Source organism: Nicotiana tomentosiformis, chromosome 11 (genome assembly GCF_000390325.3).
Source record: "Nicotiana tomentosiformis chromosome 11, ASM39032v3, whole genome shotgun sequence".
NCBI classification, from domain to species: domain Eukaryota; kingdom Viridiplantae; phylum Streptophyta; class Magnoliopsida; order Solanales; family Solanaceae; genus Nicotiana; species Nicotiana tomentosiformis.
Genome location: NC_090822.1, coordinates 11,395,332 through 11,422,780, shown reverse-complemented (window position 1 = coordinate 11,422,780; position 27,449 = coordinate 11,395,332). Strand labels below are relative to the sequence as shown.

Sequence of the window (27,449 nt, the reverse complement as noted above, 5' to 3'; positions counted from 1 at the left end):
TAACATACAAAGATAAGAAAATAATAATAAAAAGAACAGAAGAATGAAAATATATATACTCGCAAAAATCATAGTAGAAGGATATTATAATAGATACTATACACCAATGATAGATACAGGAGCAGAAGCTAATATATGTAAATATAATTGTTTACCAACAGATAAATGGAAAAAATTAAAAACACCTATGGTAGTAACAGGATTTAATAATGAAGGTAGTATGATTAACTACAGAGCCAAGAATATAAAAATCCAAATATGGGATAAAATATTAACTATAGAAGAAATATATAACTTTGAATTCACTACAAAAGATATATTATTAGGAATGCCATTTTTAGATAAACTATACCCACATATAATAACAAGGACACACTGGTGGTTTACCACACCATGTAAAAATAAAGTAGGAGCAAAAAGAGTAAATAATAAACAAAGAAAAAATACAGAATGGATAAAAGGAAGTGAAAAAATCACACAAAAATTAGAAAATATAAGTAAAAATATAACTACTCAATTAAAAATTATTATATTTACAATAGACAAAGTAAAAATAATCCAGAATGAATTAGAAAAATTATATAATGATAACCCTCTAAAAGGTTGGAATAAACATAAAACAAAAATAAAAATAGAATTAATTGAAGAAAACAGCATAATAACACAAAAACCTTTAAAATATAACTTTGATGACTTAGCAGAATTCAAAATGCATATAAAAGAATTATTAGATAACAATTACATACAAGAAAGTAATAGTAAACATACAAGTCCAGCATTTATAGTAAATAAACATAGTGAACAAAAAAGAGGAAAAAGTAGAATGGTTATAGATTACCGAAACTTAAATGCAAAAACTAAAACATATAATTACCCAATACCTAATAAGATATTAAAAATAAGACAAATCCAAGGATATAATTACTTCAGTAAATTTGACTGTAAATCAGAATTTTACCATCTAAAACTAGAAGATGAATCTAAAAAACTAACAGCATTTACAGTACCACAAGGATTTTATGAATGGAATGTTTTACCATTTGGATATAAAAATGCACCAGGAAGATACCAACATTTTATGGATAATTATTTTAACCAACTAGAAAATTGCATAGTATATATAGATGATATATTACTATATTCAAGAACACAAGATGAACATATAAAATTATTAGAAAAATTTATACATATTATAGAAAACTCAGGTATAAGCTTAAGCAAAACCAAAGCAGAAATTATGAAGAATCAGATAGAATTTTTAGGTATACAAATAGATAAAAATGGAATAAAAATGCAAACACATATAGTACAAAAAATAATCAATCTTGATGAAAACATAGATACAAAAAAGAAATTACAATCATTTTTAGGATTAGTAAACCAAGTAAGAGAATATATACCAAAATTAGCAGAAAACCTAAAACCTCTACAGAAAAAACTAAAAAAGGATGTAGAATATGGGTTCGATGAAAAAGATAAGGAACAAATAAGGAAGATTAAAATATTGTGCAAGAAATTACCAAAATTATACTTCCCAGATGAAAATAAGAAATTTACTTATATTGTAGAAACAGATTCGAGTAATCATAGTTATGGAGGAGTTCTTAAATATAAATATGATAAAGAAAAAATAGAACATCATTGCAGATATTATTCAGGATCTTATACTGAACCACAAGAAAGATGGGAAATAAATAGAAAAGAATTATTTGCATTATATAAATGTTTATTAGCATTTGAACCATATATAGTTTATAACAGATTTATTGTAAGAACAGATAACACCCAAGTTAAATGGTGGATAACCAGAAAAGTACAAGATTCAGTTACAACAAAAGAAATACGCAGACTGGTATTAAATATATTAAATTTTACATTTACAATTGAAATAATCACTACTAACAAGAATGTTGTTGCAGATTACTTATCAAGACAAAGCTACCCAAACTGAACCAGATAATACAATGAAAAATCTACTCTTAGCTATGACTACACTTTGTAAAAAAGTGGAAAGCATAGAAGAAGAGATACAGATAATAAAGAAAACAGCTAGTGGTCAGCAGCATGACTTGAAAAATGCGGAGATAAGACGATCGGAAGTCTCTAAAATTCCAGAGCTAGAAGGTGACGTTGAGAAACACCTAAAAACTCATAACAGTTTGTTAAATGCAGTTGCAGGAAGCAGCACAGCTAGCAGTTTATCTGCAAAGAAAAAGGAAGAAATTAAACCTAGATATACAAATACAAATATGAACAATCTATTTTCAAAACCATTCATACAGAAAAATATCCAAAATACCCAGAAAGAAATATTCCTACCACCACAGATAAACACCTACAAAGAAAGCCTAAACCAAGCCAAAAAGACATACAACCATATAACCCGTACATATATAGACAACATATATAAAATACAAAACTTCCTAAACAAAAATCCAAGATCCCAAACTACCCAAAATCCAGATGAAGATTATATTACTCATTATCTAACAGGATATAATAAACTAATAGCATTACCAAATACAAATGCAAAACTAGTAGCCACTTGCTACAATTACGGATTACTAGATACAGTATATACACAGACAGGACAAGAAATAGCTACCATACCAGAAGTATACAGAGCATTTATGCAGTACAAAAGAATAACCAAAGGAACACTATTCTATATACGATTCTATTCAGCTACAGCAGAGATACTATATGAAGAAATAAAACCCATCATACAAGTTATCAAGATCGGACTTACAAGAGAAATGCTAGTACCGGAAAAAATAGAAGAACAAGAAGAAATAGAAAAAATAAATATTCCAGACTTTTATGCAAATAAAAGGATTATCGGAATATCCACTATACTAAATGAACTAGCAAACAACTACCTAAACCAGAATGCTATTTGGAGTTATTATTCAAGAGAACAGACAATGATATATTCAAACTGCAGAGAAATACGAGAACCAGATATGGAAGAATTAAGACAATGGGTCTTAAGTCTTTTGAAGCCAGAACAATCTACAACCACAAGAGCTATAAGGACAAATTTTATTTCTCCAGAATTATTAACAAGATATTGCAAGTTAATCAGTCACAAATATCCAGATCACATATGCTCAAAATGCAAAGGAGAAGATAATATTGTTCCAGACGTACAATTGGAATAAACAAGAAGAAGATTACTGAAGAAGAAGACGACAAGCTAGACGACAAAGAAATATGGCAGATAAAATAACATGAAAGATATATTAGAATCTTTTCTTTTCTTTATGTTATTTTGTTTTTTGTAAAAGTCGTAAAGTAAATAGTAAGAGTCAGTTTCATGAACAGTAAAGGTCGTTCATGAATAGTAAGAGTCAAGAGTCAGTTTCATGAACAGTAAAGGTCGTTCATGAATAGTAAGAGTCAAGAGTCAGATTCATGAACAGTAAAGGTCGTTCATGAATAGTAAAAGTCATTTTGTAATATTATAAATAAGCCTTTCGTTTATGAAATAAAACAGGCTACATCTTCAGGCCAAGGGCTTCTCTCTCCTCTCTCTTCTCTTCTCACAAGAAATACTTACAGATAAAATACTTAAAGATAAAATACAGGAAAGCTATGGAAGATAAGCAAGATATGAATCAGCAAGAAAATATGAAAGATCAACAAGAAGACACCAGGAATCTACAAAAACAGGTATGTAACACTATGAACATGACTAGCTAAACTAGTATATTCCTGATAATCTCTTACATGTAGATTATAATTATCCATCATATAATAGTACTGTTATAAAAATCATCTTAAGTAAGTTTGCCATGAAAATATGCTAAGAGTAGGTAAGCCCAGACTATGCATCCTAAGGTTGAAACCGGTAGGCAGAGAGGCCGTTTAGGGAGTAAACAAAAGTTGAAGCGCTGTTAGGGTAACTGATTGAAGCAGAAAATCATGGTAGTGACCGGAAAAGATGATTAAAATAATTTATTATAATATGATGAATAAGGATAATAGACATAGAGATTAAAAGGAATATGTTTTAGCAAATCATATGATAAGATGAACACTTATCTAATAGACGACGATATTACCTATAAAACACTTATACTTTATATACTAAAAGACATTAATAATGATGTAAGAAGAATAATCTATGAAAAAATATTAGCCTTTGAAATAACAGAAATAATAGACCAAAATTGGACAGAACTAATCATACCAGCAACAGATTTATATGAACTAGACCTATATTTTGATAGCATATAATGAATCATACATATCTACAATACTGGCAATAAACTACAGAAAATATAAATTTACTAAAAAATCTAATAGAAAATAATATAGAAGACTATCAAAGAACCCAAGATATAGAATATATAGAATATGTATTACCAACAAATGACAAATGACCAACAAATGGTATCAGAGCTATAGATTAAAAATGAACAAAGAAGAATTTGCAATAGATGAAAAAACCTATGAAAACCAAGACGGATTAAAAATAAAAATAATATTTTCAAACTTAGGCAGAAGATATAAAAAAATAGGAGACCAATTATACTTAATGATAGAAAAAGAAACAGCAAGATTAGAAGATAGCTTAACAGCTATGACAAGAATAAGTAGAGAAAATGAGAAAATTGATAAGAAAAAAGAAATTGAAATTATTAAAAAACAAGCAAGCAAAGAAATACAACAATTGGAAGAAACCAAAAATACAAAGATTATAGCATTAGAAAAAGAATTAAATATGTTAAAAGCACTATATGAAAACAAGTAAAGAGAAAAGAATAAAGAAATAGAACTAACAGATGAAATAAATAAATTTAAACAAATATTACAAACAGAAGAAACTCTCAGAATTGAAGAAATAGATAATAATATAGATGACCAAGAGTCAGAATCAAGCGAAATAAGTGAAACATATACAGAACTTTTAGATAGTATAGAAAAAACAAAAAATGTAGAAGTAAATACAGGAGATGTAAATATGGATGAAAAACCTAGTACATCAGGTGTAAAAAATTCAAAAGGATTATACCCAAATTATTATACAGCTAATTATGAACAACATGATAGATATAATACACTATGGGATAGCAGATTAAATAAAAAAATGGACACCAAAACCAATATCAGAACAATATAACTTTTTAGATTTAGATTGCGTAGCAGATATAAATAAAACAATCCAACTATGGATAGGATATGTATCTAAACAATTGGTAGATAATAAAATAGGAATGACAGAAACACCAGGATATATAGAAAGAACACTCATAGGAACGGTAAAATTATGGTTACAAAATTTAACTAGAGAAAGTGTAGATACCTTAAGAAGCAATAAAAAATTTAATGGTGAAATAGCAATAACAAATATAGAAATATTATACAAATATGAAATAGCTATAAGAAACGAATTTAGTAGCATGACTACAGAAATTGAAGAACAAAATAAGGAAAAACAAATAAATAGAAATCTAATAACAAAATTAGCAATATGTAATATGTGTTATATAGACGAATATACTTGTGCATTCAGAGAATATTATTATAAAGGAACATATAATGCAGAAGAAAGCAAAGAAATAAGAAAATTATATTTCACAAAACTACCAGAACCTTTTAATTCTAAAATAATAAAAGAATGGAATGAAGCAGGATTAGCAGATACTTTAGGAGCTAGAATAAAATTTCTACAACAATGGTTTGTACAATTATGTGAAAAATATAAAGAAGAAACAAAAATGGAAAAAATATTAATAAAAAACTTAAGATGTTGTAAAAATAAAACAGCACCACAATTTGGATGTACAGATAAATATTATAATAAAAAATGAAAAACAAAGAAATATAATAAATACAAGTCAAAATATAAAAATAAAAAACCAAGAAAAAGATATTATGTAAAAAATTATCAGAATAAAAGACCATTTAGACCAAAAAAGAAATTAACAGAATGTACTTGTTATAACTGTGAAAAATTAGGACATATAGCTAAAGACTGTAAAGCACCTAGAAACTTAAAGAAAAAACAAATAACTGAAATCATAATTGATGATGAAGAATATATGCAAATAGAATATATAGACTATGAACTAGATAGTGAAGATAGTGTATATGAAATATCAGATATAGAAGATGAAATAGGAGATGAAATAACTAAAGAAGATGATGAAACCTAATGACTGAAAAAGAAATAAAAATAATAACACGAGAAGAATATAAAGATGAAGAATCCTCAGAACAAAAGATTATATTTGATAATAGTATATTTGAACAAATAAAAGGAAAAGAATTAGACCTCAGTGTCGAAAAAATATTTGAAGTACCTACAATAAAAAATTGGTTCAAAAGACAAAGAGAAGAATACTACGTAGTTAGCCAAAAAGAACATATAATTGACTGTAAATATACAAAAGGAAAAGCCAAAATACCAATAATAAACAAAAGAATAATAAATAAAGAAATACAAGATATAAAGGAAAAAAAACCCAATTAAATATGTACACCTAGGAGGAACTGAAATATTAATAAAAGCATGTTTTAGAGAAGGAATAGATACCCCTATAGAAATATATTTAGCAGATGATAGAATAATCCAACCTATAGAAAAAAGCATAATAAGTGCAATAAAAGGAAATCTTATATACCAAAAATTTAAATTCATAATAAGTGCCAATTATTCAATAGCAATAAACGATAGGAATATAGATAAATCATTAGTATTATACTGGAAAATGTCAGGAATAGAATTAACACCTGGAAGTAAGATATTTACAGCTAGATGTAAAAACTTATACGTTTTAACAACAAAACATAAAATAGCAGCAAAAAATAAAATTAATAAAATAAAAATAGAAAATCCATTTGAAAGAATAGTTACAGTTATTGATAATAATGAATATAGTTATAAAGAAATTAACATGGAAGAACACTTAGAAATAGTAAAAGAAAGATTAAGCACATCAAGTATACCAAACCAATTAACTTATGAAACACCAACATCATCAAGGATAAGTACATCAAGAAGGGAATATATAATCCCAAAAAACTTAATAAGAAACACAAAAGAAAAAATAAATCCATACCATTACTATATAACTGGAATCATGGAACAAAGAAAATATCAAATATTAATAAATACGGGTCAAGAAGAAAATTATATCACAAGAGAATTAGTAACAGAAACTGAAATAATAACTACTGAACAACTATGCCCTGAATTACCCAAGGAATTAATAATAAATGAAGAAATAACAGAAAAAGAAATAATTATTGGAGGAATACCTTTGATAATACAATTTAAAATATATCAAGAAAACGAAAACGAAAATATTACATTAGGAATAAAATGGTTAGAAAAAGTAAAACCATACAATCTAGGAGATAAACAATTAACCATAACATACAAAGATAAGAAAATAATAATAAAAAGAACAGAAGAATGAAAATATATATACTCGCAAAAATCATAGTAGAAGGATATTATAATAGATACTATACACCAATGATAGATACAGGAGCAGAAGCTAATATATGTAAATATAATTATTTACCAACAGATAAATGGGAAAAATTAAAAACACCTATGGTAGTAACAGGATTTAATAATGAAGGTAGTATGATTAACTACAGAGCCAAGAATATAAAAATTCAAATATGGGATAAAATATTAACTATAGAAGAAATATATAACTTTGAATTCACTACAAAAGATATATTATTAGGAATGCCATTTTTAGATAAACTATACCCACATATAATAACAAGGACACACTGGTGGTTTACCACACCATGTAAAAACAAAGTAGGAGCAAAAAGAGTAAATAATAAACAAAGAAAAAATACAGAATGGATAAAAGGAAGTGAAAAAATCACACAAAAATTAGAAAATATAAGTAAAAATATAACTACTCAATTAGAAATTATTATATTTACAATAGACAAAGTAAAAATAATCCAGAATGAATTAGAAAAATTATATAATGATAACCCTCTAAAAGGTTGGAATAAACATAAAACAAAAATAAAAATAGAATTAATTGAAGAAAACAGCATAATAACACAAAAACCTTTAAAATATAACTTTGATGACTTAGCAGAATTCAAAATGCATATAAAAGAATTATTAGATAACAATTACATACAAGAAAGTAATAGTAAACATACAAGTCCAGCATTTATAGTAAATAAACATAGTGAACAAAAAAGAGGAAAAAGTAGAATGGTTATAGATTACCGAAACTTAAATGCAAAAACTAAAACATATAATTACCCAATACCTAATAAGATATTAAAAATAAGACAAATCCAAGGATATAATTACTTCAGTAAATTTGACTGTAAATCAGGATTTTACCATCTAAAACTAGAAGATGAATCTAAAAAACTAACAGCATTTACAGTACCACAAGGATTTTATGAATGGAATGTTTTACCATTTGGATATAAAAATGCACCAGGAAGATACCAACATTTTATGGATAATTATTTTAACCAACTAGAAAATTGCATAGTATATATAGATGATATATTACTATATTCAAGAACACAAGATGAACATATAAAATTATTAGAAAAATTTATACATATTATAGAAAACTCAGGTATAAGCTTAAGCAAAACCAAAGCAGAAATTATGAAGAATCAGATAGAATTTTTAGGTATACAAATAGATAAAAATGGAATAAAAATGCAAACACATATAGTACAAAAAATAATCAATCTTGATGAAAACATAGATACAAAAAAGAAATTACAATCATTTTTAGGATTAGTAAACCAAGTAAGAGAATATATACCAAAATTAGCAGAAAACCTAAAACCTCTACAGAAAAAACTAAAAAAGGATGTAGAATATGGGTTCGATGAAAAAGATAAGGAACAAATAAGGAAGATTAAAATATTGTGCAAGAAATTACCAAAATTATACTCCCAGATGAAAATAAGAAATTTACTTATATTGTAGAAACAGATTCGAGTAATCATAGTTATGGAGGAGTTCTTAAATATAAATATGATAAAGAAAAAATAGAACATCATTGCAGATATTATTCAGGATCTTATACTGAACCACAAGAAAGATGGGAAATAAATAGAAAAGAATTATTTGCATTATATAAATGTTTATTAGCATTTGAACCATATATAGTTTATAACAGATTTATTGTAAGAACAGATAACACCCAAGTTAAATGGTGGATAACCAGAAAAGTACAAGATTCAGTTACAACAAAAGAAATACGCAGACTGGTATTAAATATATTAAATTTTACATTTACAATTGAAATAATCACTACTAACAAGAATGTTGTTGCAGATTACTTATCAAGACAAAGCTACCCAAACTGAACCAGATAATACAATGGAAAATCTACTCTTAGCTATGACTACACTTTGTAAAAAAGTGGAAAGCATAGAAGAAGAGATACAGATAATAAAGAAAACAGCTAGTGGTCAGCAGCATGACTTGAAAAATGCGGAGATAAGACGATCGGAAGTCTCTAAAATTCCAGAGCTAGAAGGTGACGTTGAGAAACACCTAAAAACTCATAGCAGTTTGTTAAATGCAGTTGCAGGAAGCAGCACAGCTAGCAGTTTATCTGCAAAGAAAAAGGAAGAAATTAAACCTAGATATACAAATACAAATATGAACAATCTATTTTCAAAACCATTCATACAGAAAAATATCCAAAATACCCAGAAAGAAATATTCCTACCACCACAGATAAACACCTACAAAGAAAGCCTAAACCAAGCCAAAAAGACATACAACCATATAACCCGTACATATATAGACAACATATATAAAATACAAAACTTCCTAAACAAAAATCCAAGATCCCAAACTACCCAAAATCCAGATGAAGATTATATTACTCATTATCTAACAGGATATAATAAACTAATAGCATTACCAAATACAAATGCAAAACTAGTAGCCACTTGCTACAATTACGGATTACTAGATACAGTATATACACAGACAGGACAAGAAATAGCTACCATACCAGAAGTATACAGAGCATTTATGCAGTACAAAAGAATAACCAAAGGAACACTATTCTATATACGATTCTATTCAGCTACAGCAGAGATACTATATGAAGAAATAAAACCCATCATACAAGTTATCAAGATCGGACTTACAAGAGAAATGCTAGTACCGGAAAAAATAGAAGAACAAGAAGAAATAGAAAAAATAAATATTCCAGACTTTTATGCAAATAAAAGGATTATCGGAATATCCACTATACTAAATGAACTAGCAAACAACTACCTAAACCAGAATGCTATTTGGAGTTATTATTCAAGAGAACAGACAATGATATATTCAAACTGTAGAGAAATACGAGAACCAGATATGGAAGAATTAAGACAATGGGTCTTAAGTCTTTTGAAGCCAGAACAATCTACAACCACAAGAGCTATAAGGACAAATTTTATTTCTCCAGAATTATTAACAAGATATTGCAAGTTAATCAGTCACAAATATCCAGATCACATATGCTCAAAATGCAAAGGAGAAGATAATATTGTTCCAGACGTACAATTGGAATAAACAAGAAGAAGATTACTGAAGAAGAAGACGACAAGCTAGACGACAAAGAAATATGGCAGATAAAATAACATGAAAGATATATTAGAATCTTTTCTTTTCTTTATGTTATTTTGTTTTTTGTAAAAGTCGTAAAGTAAATAGTAAGAGTCAGTTTCATGAACAGTAAAGGTCGTTCATGAATAGTAAGAGTCAAGAGTCAGTTTCATGAACAGTAAAGGTCGTTCATGAATAGTAAGAGTCAAGAGTCAGATTCATGAACAGTAAAGGTCGTTCATGAATAGTAAAAGTCATTTTGTAATATTATAAATAAGCCTTTCGTTTATGAAATAAAACAGGCTACATCTTCAGGCCAAGGGCTTCTCTCTCCTCTCTCTTCTCTTCTCACAAGAAATACTTACAGATAAAATACTTAAAGATAAAATACAGGAAAGCTATGGAAGATAAGCAAGATATGAATCAGCAAGAAAATATGAAAGATCAACAAGAAGACACCAGGAATCTACAAAAACAGGTATGTAACACTATGAACATGACTAGCTAAACTAGTATATTCCTGATAATCTCTTACATGTAGATTATAATTATCCATCATATAATAGTACTGTTATAAAAATCATCTTAAGTAAGTTTGCCATGAAAATATGCTAAGAGTAGGTAAGCCCAGACTATGCATCCTAAGGTTGAAACCGGTAGGCAGAGAGGCCGTTTAGGGGAGTAAACAAAAGTTGAAGCGCTGTTAGGGTAACTGATTGAAGCAGAAAATCATGGTAGTGACCGGAAAAGATGATTAAAATAATTTATTATAATATGATGAATAAGGATAATAGACATAGAGATTAAAAGGAATATGTTTTAGCAAATCATATGATAAGATGAACACTTATCTAATAGACGACGATATTACCTATAAAACACTTATACTTTATATACTAAAAGACATTAATAATGATGTAAGAAGAATAATCTATGAAAAAATATTAGCCTTTGAAATAACAGAAATAATAGACCAAAATTGGACAGAACTAATCATACCAGAAACAGATTTATATGAACTAGACCTATATTTTGATAGCATATAATGAATCATACATATCTACAATACTGGCAATAAACTACAGAAAATATAAATTTACTAAAAAATCTAATAGAAAATAATATAGAAGACTATCAAAGAACCCAAGATATAGAATATATAGAATATGTATTACCAACAAATGACAAATGACCAACAAATGGTATCAGAGCTATAGATTAAAAATGAACAAAGAAGAATTTGCAATAGATGAAAAAACCTATGAAAACCAAGACGGATTAAAAATAAAAATAATATTTTCAAACTTAGGCAGAAGATATAAAAAAATAGGAGACCAATTATACTTAATGATAGAAAAAGAAACAGCAAGATTAGAAGATAGCTTAACAGCTATGACAAGAATAAGTAGAGAAAATGAGGAAATTGATAAGAAAAAAGAAATTGAAATTATTAAAAAACAAGCAAGCAAAGAAATACAACAATTGGAAGAAACCAAAAATACAAAGATTATAGCATTAGAAAAAGAATTAAATATGTTAAAAGCACTATATGAAAACAAGTAAAGAGAAAAGAATAAAGAAATAGAACTAACAGATGAAATAAATAAATTTAAACAAATATTACAAACAGAAGAAACTCTCAGAATTGAAGAAATAGATAATAATATAGATGACCAAGAGTCAGAATCAAGCGAAATAAGTGAAACATATACAGAACTTTTAGATAGTATAGAAAAAACAAAAAATGTAGAAGTAAATACAGGAGATGTAAATATGGATGAAAAACCTAGTACATCAGGTGTAAAAAATTCAAAAGGATTATACCCAAATTATTATACAGCTAATTATGAACAACATGATAGATATAATACACTATGGGATAGCAGATTAAATAAAAAATGGACACCAAAACCAATATCAGAACAATATAACTTTTTAGATTTAGATTGCGTAGCAGATATAAATAAAACAATCCAACTATGGATAGGATATGTATCTAAACAATTGGTAGATAATAAAATAGGAATGACAGAAATACCAGGATATATAGAAAGAACACTCATAGGAACGGTAAAATTATGGTTACAAAATTTAACTAGAGAAAGTGTAGATACCTTAAGAAGCAATAAAAAATTTAATGGTGAAATAGCAATAACAAATATAGAAATATTATACAAATATGAAATAGCTATAAGAAACGAATTTAGTAGCATGACTACAGAAATTGAAGAACAAAATAAGGAAAAACAAATAAATAGAAATCTAATAACAAAATTAGCAATATGTAATATGTGTTATATAGACGAATATACTTGTGCATTCAGAGAATATTATTATAAAGGAACATATAATGCAGAAGAAAGCAAAGAAATAAGAAAATTATATTTCACAAAACTACCAGAACCTTTTAATTCTAAAATAATAAAAGAATGGAATGAAGCAGGATTAGCATATACTTTAGGAGCTAGAATAAATTTTCTACAGCAATGGTTTGTACAATTATGTGAAAAATATAAAGAAGAAACAAAAATGGAAAAAATATTAATAAAAAACTTAAGATGTTGTAAAAATAAAACAGCACCACAATTTGGATGTACAGATAAATATTATAATAAAAAATGGAAAACAAAGAAATATAATAAATACAAGTCAAAATATAAAAATAAAAAACCAAGAAAAAGATATTATGTAAAAAATTATCAGAATAAAAGATCATTTAGACCAAAAAAGAAATTAACAGAATGTACTTGTTATAACTGTGGAAAATTAGGACATATAGCTAAAGACTGTAAAGCACCTAGAAACTTAAAGAAAAAACAAATAACTGAAATCATAATTGATGATGAAGAATATATGCAAATGGAATATATAGACTATGAACTAGATAGTGAAGATAGTGTATATGAAATATCAGATATAGAAGATGAAATAGGAGATGAAATAACTAAAGAAGATGATGAAACCTAATGACTGAAAAAGAAATAAAAATAATAACACGAGAAGAATATAAAGATGAAGAATCCTCAGAACAAAAGATTATATTTGATAATAGTATATTTGAACAAATAAAAGGAAAAGAATTAGACCTCAGTGTCGAAAAAATATTTGAAGTACCTACAATAAAAAATTGGTTCAAAAGACAAAGAGAAGAATACTACGTAGTTAGCCAAAAAGAACATATAATTGACTGTAAATATACAAAAGGAAAAGCCAAAATACCAATAATAAACAAAAGAATAATAAATAAAGAAATACAAGATATAAAGGAAAAAAAACCCAATTAAATATGTACACCTAGGAGGAACTGAAATATTAATAAAAGCATGTTTTAGAGAAGGAATAGATACCCCTATAGAAATATATTTAGCAGATGATAGAATAATCCAACCTATAGAAAAAAGCATAATAAGTGCAATAAAAGGAAATCTTATATACCAAAAATTTAAATTCATAATAAGTGCCAATTATTCAATAGCAATAAACGATAGAAATATAGATAAATCATTAATATTATACTGGAAAATGTCAGGAATAGAATTAACACCTGGAAGTAAGATATTTACAGCTAGATGTAAAAACTTATACGTTTTAACAACAAAACATAAAATAGCAGTAAAAAATAAAATTAATAAAATAAAAATAGAAAATCCATTTGAAAGAATAGTTACAGTTATTGATAATAATGAATATAGTTATAAAGAAATTGACATGGAAGAAGACTTAGAAATAGTAAAAGAAAGATTAAGCACATCAAGTATACCAAACCAATTAACTTATGAAACACCAACATCATCAAGGATAAGTACATCAAGAAGGGAATATATAATCCCAAAAAACTTAATAAGAAACACAAAAGAAAAAATAAATCCATACCATTACTATATAACTGGAATCATGGAACAAAGAAAATATCAAATATTAATAAATACGGGTCAAGAAGAAAATTATATCACAAGAGAATTAGTAACAGAAACTGAAATAATAACTACTGAACAACTATGCCCTGAATTACCCAAGGAATTAATAATAAATGAAGAAATAACAGAAAAAGAAATAATTATTGGAGGAATACCTTTGATAATACAATTTAAAATATATCAAGAAAACGAAAACGAAAATATTACATTAGGAATAAAATGGTTAGAAAAAGTAAAACCATACAATCTAGGAGATAAACAATTAACCATAACATACAAAGATAAGAAAATAATAATAAAAAGAACAGAAGAATGAAAATATATATACTCGCAAAAATCATAGTAGAAGGATATTATAATAGATACTATACACCAATGATAGATACAGGAGCAGAAGCTAATATATGTAAATATAATTGTTTACCAACAGATAAATGGGAAAAATTAAAAACACCTATGGTAGTAACAGGATTTAATAATGAAGGTAGTATGATTAACTACAGAGCCAAGAATATAAAAATCCAAATATGGGATAAAATATTAACTATAGAAGAAATATATAACTTTGAATTCACTACAAAAGATATATTATTAGGAATGCCATTTTTAGATAAACTATACCCACATATAATAACAAGGACACACTGGTGGTTTACCACACCATGTAAAAACAAAGTAGGAGCAAAAAGAGTAAATAATAAACAAAGAAAAAATACAGAATGGATAAAAGGAAGTGAAAAAATCACACAAAAATTAGAAAATATAAGTAAAAATATAACTACTCAATTAGAAATTATTATATTTACAATAGACAAAGTAAAAATAATCCAGAATGAATTAGAAAAATTATATAATGATAACCCTCTAAAAGGTTGGAATAAACATAAAACAAAAATAAAAATAGAATTAATTGAAGAAAACAGCATAATAACACAAAAACCTTTAAAATATAACTTTGATGACTTAGCAGAATTCAAAATGCATATAAAAGAATTATTAGATAACAATTACATACAAGAAAGTAATAGTAAACATACAAGTCCAGCATTTATAGTAAATAAACATAGTGAACAAAAAAGAGGAAAAAGTAGAATGGTTATAGATTACCGAAACTTAAATGCAAAAACTAAAACATATAATTACCCAATACCTAATAAGATATTAAAAATAAGACAAATCCAAGGATATAATTACTTCAGTAAATTTGACTGTAAATCAGGATTTTACCATCTAAAACTAGAAGATGAATCTAAAAAACTAACAGCATTTACAGTACCACAAGGATTTTATGAATTGAATGTTTTACCATTTGGATATAAAAATGCACCAGGAATATACCAACATTTTATGGATAATTATTTTAACCAACTAGAAAATTGCATAGTATATATAGATGATATATTACTATATTCAAGAACACAAGATGAACATATAAAATTATTAGAAAAATTTATACATATTATAGAAAACTCAGGTATAAGCTTAAGCAAAACCAAAGCAGAAATTATGAAGAATCAGATAGAATTTTTAGGTATACAAATAGATAAAAATGGAATAAAAATGCAAACACATATAGTACAAAAAATAATCAATCTTGATGAAAATATAGATACAAAAAAGAAATTACAATCATTTTTAGGATTAGTAAACCAAGTAAGAGAATATATACCAAAATTAGCAGAAAACCTAAAACCTCTACAGAAAAAACTAAAAAAGGATGTAGAATATGGGTTCGATGAAAAAGATAAGGAACAAATAAGGAAGATTAAAATATTGTGCAAGAAATTACCAAAATTATACTCCCAGATGAAAATAAGAAATTTACTTATATTGTAGAAACAGATTCGAGTAATCATAGTTATGGAGGAGTTCTTAAATATAAATATGATAAAGAAAAAATAGAACATCATTGCAGATATTATTCAGGATCTTATACTGAACCACAAGAAAGATGGGAAATAAATAGAAAAGAATTATTTGCATTATATAAATGTTTATTAGCATTTGAACCATATATAGTTTATAACAGATTTATTGTAAGAACAGATAACACCCAAGTTAAATGGTGGATAACCAGAAAAGTACAAGATTCAGTTACAACAAAAGAAATACGCAGACTGGTATTAAATATATTAAATTTTACATTTACAATTGAAATAATCACTACTAACAAGAATGTTGTTGCAGATTACTTATCAAGACAAAGCTACCCAAACTGAACCAGATAATACAATAGAAAATCTACTCTTAGCTATGACTACACTTTGTAAAAAAGTGGAAAGCATAGAAGAAGAGACACAGATAATAAAGAAAACAGCTAGTGGTCAGCAGCATGACTTGAAAAATGCGGAGATAAGACGATCGGAAGTCTCTAAAATTCCAGAGCTAGAAGGTGACGTTGAGAAACACCTAAAAACTCATAACAGTTTGTTAAATGCAGTTGCAGGAAGCAGCACAGCTAGCAGTTTATCTGCAAAGAAAAAGGAAGAAATTAAACCTAGATATACAAATACAAATATGAACAATCTATTTTCAAAACCATTCATACAGAAAAATATCCAAAATACCCAGAAAGAAATATTCCTACCACCACAGATAAACACCTACAAAGAAAGCCTAAACCAAGCCAAAAAGACATACAACCATATAACCCGTACATATATAGACAACATATATAAAATACAAAACTTCCTAAACAAAAATCCAAGATCCCAAACTACCCAAAATCCAGATGAAGATTATATTACTCATTATCTAACAGGATATAATAAACTAATAGCATTACCAAATACAAATGCAAAACTAGTAGCCACTTGCTACAATTACGGATTACTAGATACAGTATATACACAGACAGGACAAGAAATAGCTACCATACCAGAAGTATACAGAGCATTTATGCAGTACAAAAGAATAACCAAAGGAACACTATTCTATATACGATTCTATTCAGCTACAGCAGAGATACTATATGAAGAAATAAAACCCATCATACAAGTTATCAAGATCGGACTTACAAGAGAAATGCTAGTACCGGAAAAAATAGAAGAACAAGAAGAAATAGAAAAAATAAATATTCCAGACTTTTATGCAAATAAAAGGATTATCGGAATATCCACTATACTAAATGAACTAGCAAATAACTACCTAAACCAGAATGCTATTTGGAGTTATTATTCAAGAGAACAGACAATGATATATTCAAACTGCAGAGAAATACGAGAACCAGATATGGAAGAATTAAGACAATGGGTCTTAAGTCTTTTGAAGCCAGAACAATCTACAACCACAAGAGCTATAAGGACAAATTTTATTTCTCCAGAATTATTAACAAGATATTGCAAGTTAATCAGTCACAAATATCCAGATCACATATGCTCAAAATGCAAAGGAGAAGATAATATTGTTCCAGACGTACAATTGGAATAAACAAGAAGAAGATTACTGAAGAAGAAGACGACAAGCTAGACGACAAAGAAATATGGCAGATAAAATAACATGAAAGATATATTAGAATCTTTTCTTTTTTTTTTATGTTATTTTGTTTTTTGTAAAAGTCGTAAAGTAAATAGTAAGAGTCAGTTTCATGAACAGTAAAGGTCGTTCATGAATAGTAAGAGTCAAGAGTCAGTTTCATGAACAGTAAAGGTCATTCATGAATAGTAAGAGTCAAGAGTCAGATTCATGAACAGTAAAGGTCGTTCATGAATAGTAAAAGTTATTTTGTAATATTATAAATAAGCCTTTCGTTTATGAAATAAAACAGCCTACATCTTCAGGCCAAGGGCTTCTCTCTCCTCTCTCTTCTCTTCTCACAAGAAATACTTACAGATAAAATACTTAAAGATAAAATACAGGAAAGCTATGGAAGATAAGCAAGATATGAATCAGCAAGAAAATATGAAAGATCAACAAGAAGACACCAGAAATCTACAAAAACAGGTATGTAACACTATGAACATGACTAGCTAAACTAGTATATTCCTGATAATCTCTTACATGTAGATTATAATTATCCATCATATAATAGTACTGTTATAAAAATCATTTTAAGTAAGTTTGCCATGAAAATATGCTAAGAGTAGGTAAGCCCAGACTATGCATCCTAAGGTTGAAACCGGTAGGCAGAGAGGCCGTTTAAGGGAGTAAACAAAAGTTGAAGCGCTGTTAGGGTAACTGATTGAAGCAGAAAATCATGGTAGTGACCGGAAAAGATGATTAAAATAATTTATTATAATATGATGAATAAGGATAATAGACATAGAGATTAAAAGGAATATGTTTTAGCAAATCATATGATAAGATGAACACTTATCTAATAGACGACGATATTACCTATAAAACACTTATACTTTATATACTAAAAGACATTAATAATGATGTAAGAAGAATAATCTATGAAAAAATATTAGCCTTTGAAATAACAGAAATAATAGACCAAAATTGGACAGAACTAATCATACCAGAAACAGATTTATATGAACTAGACCTATATTTTGATAGCATATAATGAATCATACATATCTACAATACTGGCAACAAACTACAAAAAATATAAATTTACTAAAAAATCTAATAGAAAATAATATAGAAGACTATCAAAGAACCCAAGATATAGAATATATAGAATATGTATTAGAATGCATATCAGAAATAATTAGACTAATTCCACTACAAAGAGAATTTTATGAAAAAGCTTTTAGATCAGACTAACTAACAAATGAAACCAATTAACAACGAAAGGGACCCAACAAATGGTATCAGAGCTATAGATTAAAAATGAACAAAGAAGAATTTGCAATAGATGAAAAAACCTATGAAAACCAAGACGGATTAAAAATAAAAATAATATTTTCAAATTTAGGCAGAAGATATAAAAAAATAGGAGACCAATTATACTTAATGATAGAAAAAGAAACAGCAAGATTAGAAGATAGCTTAACAGCTATGACAAGAATAAGTAGAGAAAATGAGGAAATTGATAAGAAAAAAGAAATTGAAATTATTAAAAAACAAGCAAGCAAAGAAATACAACAATTGGAAGAAACTTCTTTCTGGGTATTTTGGATATTTTTCTGTATGAATGGTTTTGAAAATAGATTGTTCATATTTGTATTTGTATATCTAGGTTTAATTTCTTCCTTTTTCTTTGCAGATAAACTGCTAGCTGTGCTGCTTCCTGCAACTGCATTTAACAAACTGTTATGAGTTTTTAGGTGTTTCTCAACGTCACCTTCTAGCTCTGGAATTTTAGAGACTTCCGATCGTCTTATCTCCGCATTTTTCAAGTCATGCTGCTGACCACTAGCTGTTTTCTTTATTATCTGTATCTCTTCTTCTATGCTTTCCACTTTTTTACAAAGTGTAGTCATAGCTAAGAGTGGATTTTCCATTGTATTATCTGATTCAGTTTGGGTAGCTTTGTCTTGATAAGTAATCTGCAACAACATTCTTGTTAGTAGTGATTATTTCAATTGTAAATGTAAAATTTAATATATTTAATACTGACATTTTCCAGTATAATACTAATGATTTATCTATATTCCTATCGTTTATTGCTATTGAATAATTGGCACTTATTATGAATTTAAATTTTTGGTATATAAGATTTCCTTTTATTGCACTTATTATGCTTTTTTCTATAGGTTGGATTATTCTATCATCTGCTAAATATATTTCTATAGGGGTATCTATTCCTTCTCTAAAACATGCTTTTATTAATATTTCAGTTCCTCCTAGGTGTACATATTTAATTGGGTTTTTTGCCTTTATATCTTGTATTTCTTTATTTATTATTCTTTTGTTTATTTTGTTGGGTCCCTTTCGTTGTTAATTGGTTTCATTTGTTAGTTAGTCTGATCTAAAAGCTTTTTCATAAAATTCTCTTTGTAGTGGAATTAGTCTAATTATTTCTGATATGCATTCTAATACATATTCTATATATTCTATATCTTGGGTTCTTTGATAGTCTTCTATATTATTTTCTATTAGATTTTTTAGTAAATTTATATTTTCTGTAGTTTGTTGCCAGTATTGTAGATATGTATGATTCATTATATGCTATCAAAATATAGGTCTAGTTCATATAAATCTGTTTCTGGTATGATTAGTTCTGTCTAATTTTGGTCTATTATTTCTGTTATTTCAAAGGCTAATATTTTTTCATAGATTATTCTTCTTACATCATTATTAATGTCTTTTAGTATATAAAGTATAAGTGTTTTATAGGTAATATCGTCGTCTATTAGATAAGTGTTCATCTTATCATATGATTTGCTAAAACATATTCCTTTTAATCTCTATGTCTATTATCCTTATTCATCATATTATAATAAGTTATTTTAATCATCTTTTCCGGTCACTACCATGATTTTCTGCTTCAATCAGTTTCTTCTATAGTTAATATTTTATCCCATATTTGGATTTTTATATTCTTGGCTCTGTAGTTAATCATACTACCTTCATTATTAAATCCTGTTACTACCATAGGTGTTTTTAATTTTTCCCATTTATCTGTTGGTAAACAATTATATTTACATATATTAGCTTCTGCTCCTGTATCTATCATTGGTGTATAGTATCTATTATAATATCCTTCTACTATGATTTTTGCGAGTATATATATTTTCATTCTTCTGTTCTTTTTATTATTATTTTCTTATCTTTGTATGTTATGGTTAATTGTTTATCTCCTAGATTGTATGGTTTTACTTTTTCTAACCATTTTATTCCTAATGTAATATTTTCGTTTTCGTTTTCTTGATATATTTTAAATTGTATTATCAAAGGTATTCCTCCAATAATTATTTCTTTTTCTGTTATTTCTTCATTTATTATTAATTCCTTGGGTAATTCAGGGCATAGTTGTTCAGTAGTTATTATTTCAGTTTCTGTTACTAATTCTCTTGTGATATAATTTTCTTCTTGACCCGTATTTATTAATATTTGATATTTTCTTTGTTCCATGATTCCAGTTATATAGTAATGGTATGGATTTATTTTTTCTTTTGTGTTTCTTATTAAGTTTTTTGGGATTATATATTCCCTTCTTGATGTACTTATCCTTGATGATGTTGGTGTTTCATAAGTTAATTGGTTTGGTATACTTGATGTGCTTAATCTTTCTTTTACTATTTCTAAGTCTTCTTCCATGTCAATTTCTTTATAACTATATTCATTATTATCAATAACTGTAACTATTCTTTCAAATGGATTTTCTATTTTTATTTTATTAATTTTATTTTTTGCTGCTATTTTATGTTTTGTTGTTAAAACGTATAAGTTTTTACATCTAGCTGTAAATATCTTACTTCCAGGTGTTAATTCTATTCCTGACATTTTCCAGTATAATACTAATGATTTATCTATATTCCTATCGTTTATTGCTATTGAATAATTGGCACTTATTATGAATTTAAATTTTTGGTATATAAGATTTCCTTTTATTGCACTTATTATGCTTTTTTCTATAGGTTGGATTATTCTATCATCTGCTAAATATATTTCTATAGGGGTATCTATTCCTTCTCTAAAACATGCTTTTATTAATATTTCAGTTCCTCCTAGGTGTACATATTTAATTGGGTTTTTTTTCCTTTATATCTTGTATTTCTTTATTTATTATTCTTTTGTTTATTATTGGTATTTTGGCTTTTCCTTTTGTATATTTACAGTCAATTATATGTTCTTTTTGGCTAACTACGTAGTATTCTTCTCTTTGTCTTTTGAACCAATTTTTTATTGTAGGTACTTCAAATATTTTTTCGACACTGAGGTCTAATTCTTTTCCTTTTATTTGTTCAAATATACTATTATCAAATATAATCTTTTGTTCTGAGGATTCTTCATCTTTATATTCTTCTCGTGTTATTATTTTTATTTCTTTTTCAGTCATTAGGTTTCATCATCTTCTTTAGTTATTTCATCTCCTATTTCATCTTCTATATCTGATATTTCATATACACTATCTTCACTATCTAGTTCATAGTCTATATATTCCATTTGCATATATTCTTCATCATCAATTATGATTTCAGTTATTTGTTTTTTCTTTAAGTTTCTAGGTGCTTTACAGTCTTTAGCTATATGTCCTAATTTTCCACAGTTATAACAAGTACATTCTGTTAATTTCTTTTTTGGTCTAAATGGTCTTTTATTCTGATAATTTTTTACATAATATCTTTTTCTTGGTTTTTTATTTTTATATTTTGACTTGTATTTATTATATTTCTTTGTTTTCCATTTTTTATTATAATATTTATCTGTACATCCAAATTGTGGTGCTGTTTTATTTTTACAACATCTTAAGTTTTTTATTAATATTTTTTCCATTTTTGTTTCTTCTTTATATTTTTCACATAATTGTACAAACCATTGTTGTAGAAATTTTATTCTAGCTCCTAAAGTATCTGCTAATCCTGCTTCATTCCATTCTTTTATTATTTTAGAATTAAAAGGTTCTGGTAGTTTTGTGAAATATAATTTTCTTATTTCTTTGCTTTCTTCTGCATTATATGTTCCTTTATAATAATATTCTCTGAATGCACAAGTATATTCGTCTATATAACACATATTACATATTGCTAATTTTGTTATTAGATTTCTATTTATTTGTTTTTCCTTATTTTGTTCTTCAATTTCTGTAGTCATGCTACTAAATTCGTTTCTTATAGCTATTTCATATTTGTATAATATTTCTATATTTGTTGTTGCTATTTCACCATTAAATTTTTTATTGCTTCTTAAGGTATCTACACTTTCTCTAGTTAAATTTTGTAACCATAATTTTACTGTTCCTATGAGTGTTCTTTCTATATATCCTGGTGTTTCTGTCATTCCTATTTTATTATCTACCAATTGTTTAGATACATATCCTATCCATAGTTGGATTGTTTTATTTATATCTGCTACGCAATCTAAATCTAAAAAGTTATATTGTTCTGATATTGGTTTTGGTGTCCATTTTTTATTTAATCTACTATCCCATAGTGTATTATATCTATCATGTTGTTCATAGTTAGCTGTATAATAATTTGGGTATAATCCTTTTGGATTTTTTACGCCTGATGTACTAGGTTTTTCTTCCATATTTACATCTCCTGTATTTACTTCTATATTTTTTGTTTTTTCTATACTTTCTAAAAGTTCTGTATATGTTTCACTTATTTCGCTTGATGTGATAAAAGATTTTCAAAACTTAAAACTTTTTTATCACTGTTTATTGTTGTTACCCATTCCCTCCTCTTTTTGCTTTGATTTTTTTATAATATTTGTACTATTTCAAAAGTATATCTACACTACTACGTAACTGTGAGATCTCTTTATTTTATCAATTTCATTCATTTTTTTTTATCTTCTTCTTTTTTTCTTATTTTTTTATATTAGAAAGAGAAATTAGACAATGCTATAGTATAGGTTTATAAATACATATTATCTAAATACCATACACATACACACACACACATACATACATATATACATATTTACATATAATAAAATATATGTAAAATATATTTCTCTTAAATTATATAATAAAATATATTTATGTTTTTTTTATATAAATATTACCTTAAAAAAAATACAAAAGAGAGATAATAGTTCTGAGTTTAATGTCGTCAACTCGACTTATTATTATTTTCTAAGCAAGAAAGATTGTTGAAACTTGTTTGTCAAATATCCTAGTAACATAAGACTTCAATCGATGACCATTTACCTTGAATTTTTCTCCCCCGTTTATATGTTGTATTTCAATGGTACCATAAGGGGTAATTTCTATTACAGTGTATGGCCCTGGCCAGTGTGACTTAAACTTTCCTGGGATCATAACATAAGGAGATTCAAAATTAGTGTGTTGAGTAAAGGCTAAGTCTGCAACTTAAACTAGTAACTCGTTTATGTAAATCTGGGCAGCATCTCCCCTGTAAAAAGAGCCTACTCCAATACCATATACCAACAACAATGACCAGATCAATCCAGCAATATATAATTATCAATAACAAGACACTATATAACAACAACAAGTCACAACTACTTTGTGACGAGCGGCAAGCTCCTATTGAAACATGTATACCCCATATCACCCCTTATAGACTTCTTAATTTAACTTAGCAGTATCATTAACATGATAATTAAGTCATTCATCAATGATTCCATCCTTATACCATATATTTATAACAAAAAAAATAATTCACAACTCCAACTATCCTCAATTAACAACTTTATTCACTAGTTCATGTCTAGCCTATCAATTTAACTTAATCAACATCAAGATAACCTTAAGTACATGCAAGAACACAATATAATTATCTCATACAGTGGATTCAATTCAAAATCCATGTTATATTTAGCTTACAACAGCCCAACACATCCCAATCACTTCATTCCTAAAACGACAACTATAGTAGTGTCAAACATACCGAAAATATTACAAAGAACGACTAATCCACAATTTCGTCATTATGTGGTATTTATACATACCATTTCTCCTCCCAAAACTCCATTAAACAGTAGCAAAATAGATATCCCAAAAAGCAACACGAAACAACCCACAAAACAGTCTACTACAAGTCGAATAACTTGAACTCTCGACTTCTGATCACCGTCCCGTGAGTTCTAACTACTAGAAAACAAATTTATCAACCTTCCTTGATATTTAAAATCTTAAATACATAAACTAGATATTTTTGTAACTATTAAATACCTTCCAAAACTCAAACTACAAAGAAAAAGAGAGGCGATATAGCGATACTTATGTCGTAGGGATCGTTCTAATGTTATCGCTTCTTGATTTCATACCCGGGATGTTAATGTTATTTGAAACCCTTGTATAGAGCTTAAGGGTAAGTTTATGGGTCTTATTTGGTTGTAATTTCTATAAAAATGAATAAAGAGACGACATAAGGGATATAATATCATAACCTTTTCCCATACCCCATATACATATACTATGTGCGTATACAACGCCATCTGGTCATGGGTCAATATACATGTATAAATGAATGCAATGTATAATGAAGTAAGTCAATAAGATCTCTCAGAATGCCATTGACCCATGAACAGACGATATGATAGTAAGACGTATGGGAAATCAAGAACATAGGCAACCCTAGTACTTCTAGGAATAGGATCATTTGTGAAAGTTGCGTGCTTGCTCGCTTCGTTGCATCATATGGATCATGCCAAAAGGAAAGAAGGGATAGCCTTAACATACCTTATCTCCATTGATTCCTTGATAACTTCCAAGCAATTCTTCAAACAACTCAACTCAAACTACCATAGCATAAGGAGATTCAAAATCAGTGTGTTGAGTAAAGGCTAAGTCTGCAACTTAAACTAGTAACTCGTTTATGTAAATTTGGGCAGCATCTCCCCTGTAACAAGAGCCTACTCCAATAAGATATACCAACAACAATGACCAGATCAATCCAACAATACATAATTATCAATAACAAGACACCATATAATAACAAGTCACAACTACTTCACTTCGAGCGGCAAGCTCTTATTGAAACCTGTATACCCCATATCACCCTTTATAGACTTCTTAATTTAACTTAACAGTAGAATTAACATGATAATGAATTCATTCGTCAATGATTCCAACCTTATACTATATATTTATAACAAAGAAAATAATTCACAACTCTAACTATCCTCAATTAGCAACTTTATTCACTAGTTCATATCTAGCCCATCTATTTAACTTAATCAACATCAAGATAACCTTAAGCACATGCAAGAACACAATAAAATTATCTCATACAGTGGATTCAAGTCAAAATCCATGTTATATATAGCTTACAACAGCCCAACACACCCCAATCACTTCATTCCTAAAACGACAACTATAGTAGTGTCAAACACCCTGAAAATGTTATAAAGAACGACTAATCTATAATTTTTCCATTATGTGGTGTTTCTACATACCATTTCTCCTCCCAAAACTCCATTAAACAGTAGCAAAATAGACAGCCCAAAAAACAACACGAAACAACCTACAAAACAGTCCATTACAAGTCGAATAACTTGAAATCTCGGCTTCCGATCACCATCCCGTGAGTTCTAACTACTAGGAAATGAATTTATCAACCTTCCTTGATATTTAAAATCTTAAATACAGAAAGTAGATATTTCCGTAACTATTAAATACCTTCCAAAACTCAAAGTACAAAGAAAAAGAGAGGCGATATAGCAATACTTACGTCGTAGGGATCGTTCTAATATTATCGCTTCTTGATTTCGTACCCGGGATGTTAATGTTATTTGAAACCCTTGTATAGAGCTTAAGGGTAAGTTTATGGGTCTTATTTGGTCGTGGTTTCTAGAAAAATAAAGAAAGAGACGACATAAGGGATATAAAGTCATAACATTTTCCCATACCCCATATACATATACTATACGCGTATATAATGCCATCTGGTCATGGGTCAATATACATGTATAAATGAATGCAATGCATAATGAAGTAAGTCAATAATATCTCTCAGAATGTCATTGAACCATGAACAAATGATATGATAGTAGGATGTATGGGGAATCGAGAACATAGGCAACCCTAGTACTTCTAGGATTAGAATCATTTGTGAAAGTTGCGTGCTTGCTCGCTTCGTTGCATCATATGGATCATGCCAAGAGAAAAGAAGGAATATCCTTAACATACCTTAGCTCCATTGATTCCTTGATAACTTCCAAGCAATTCTTCAAACAACTTAACCCAATCTACCATAACATAATGAGATTCAAAATCAGTGTGCTGAGTAAAGGCTAAGTCTACAACTTAAACTAGTTCGTTTATGTAAATTTGGGTAGCATCTCCCCTATAACAAGAGCCTACTCCAATACCATATACCAACAACAATGACCAGATAAATCTAACAATACATAATTATCAATAACAAGACACCATATAACAACAAGTCACAACTACTTCACGACGAGCGGCAAGCTCCTATTGAAACCTG

The 27,449-nt window shown here is 27.6% G+C and overlaps 3 protein-coding genes across 3 annotated transcripts; all 3 read left to right on the top strand.

Annotated features, from left to right (window-relative positions):
• The first annotated feature begins 1,570 nt into the window (after positions 1-1,570).
• LOC104089945 (uncharacterized) lies at positions 1,571-3,636 on the top strand. Its single transcript, XM_070188354.1, has one exon. It carries the CDS (start codon positions 1,908-1,910, stop codon positions 3,159-3,161), a length of 1,254 nt encoding a protein of 417 aa, XP_070044455.1. The 5' UTR covers positions 1,571-1,907; the 3' UTR covers positions 3,162-3,636.
• Positions 3,637-8,916: 5,280 nt separating this feature from the next.
• On the top strand, positions 8,917-11,017 carry LOC138900799 (uncharacterized). Its single transcript, XM_070188369.1, has one exon. The coding sequence runs from the start codon at positions 9,287-9,289 to the stop codon at positions 10,538-10,540; it is 1,254 nt and encodes a 417-aa protein (XP_070044470.1). The 5' UTR covers positions 8,917-9,286; the 3' UTR covers positions 10,541-11,017.
• Positions 11,018-16,300: 5,283 nt separating this feature from the next.
• Positions 16,301-18,176, top strand: LOC138900793 (uncharacterized). The gene has a single exon (XM_070188363.1). The coding sequence runs from the start codon at positions 16,666-16,668 to the stop codon at positions 17,917-17,919; it is 1,254 nt and encodes a 417-aa protein (XP_070044464.1). The 5' UTR covers positions 16,301-16,665; the 3' UTR covers positions 17,920-18,176.
• Positions 18,177-27,449: the final 9,273 nt, after the last annotated feature.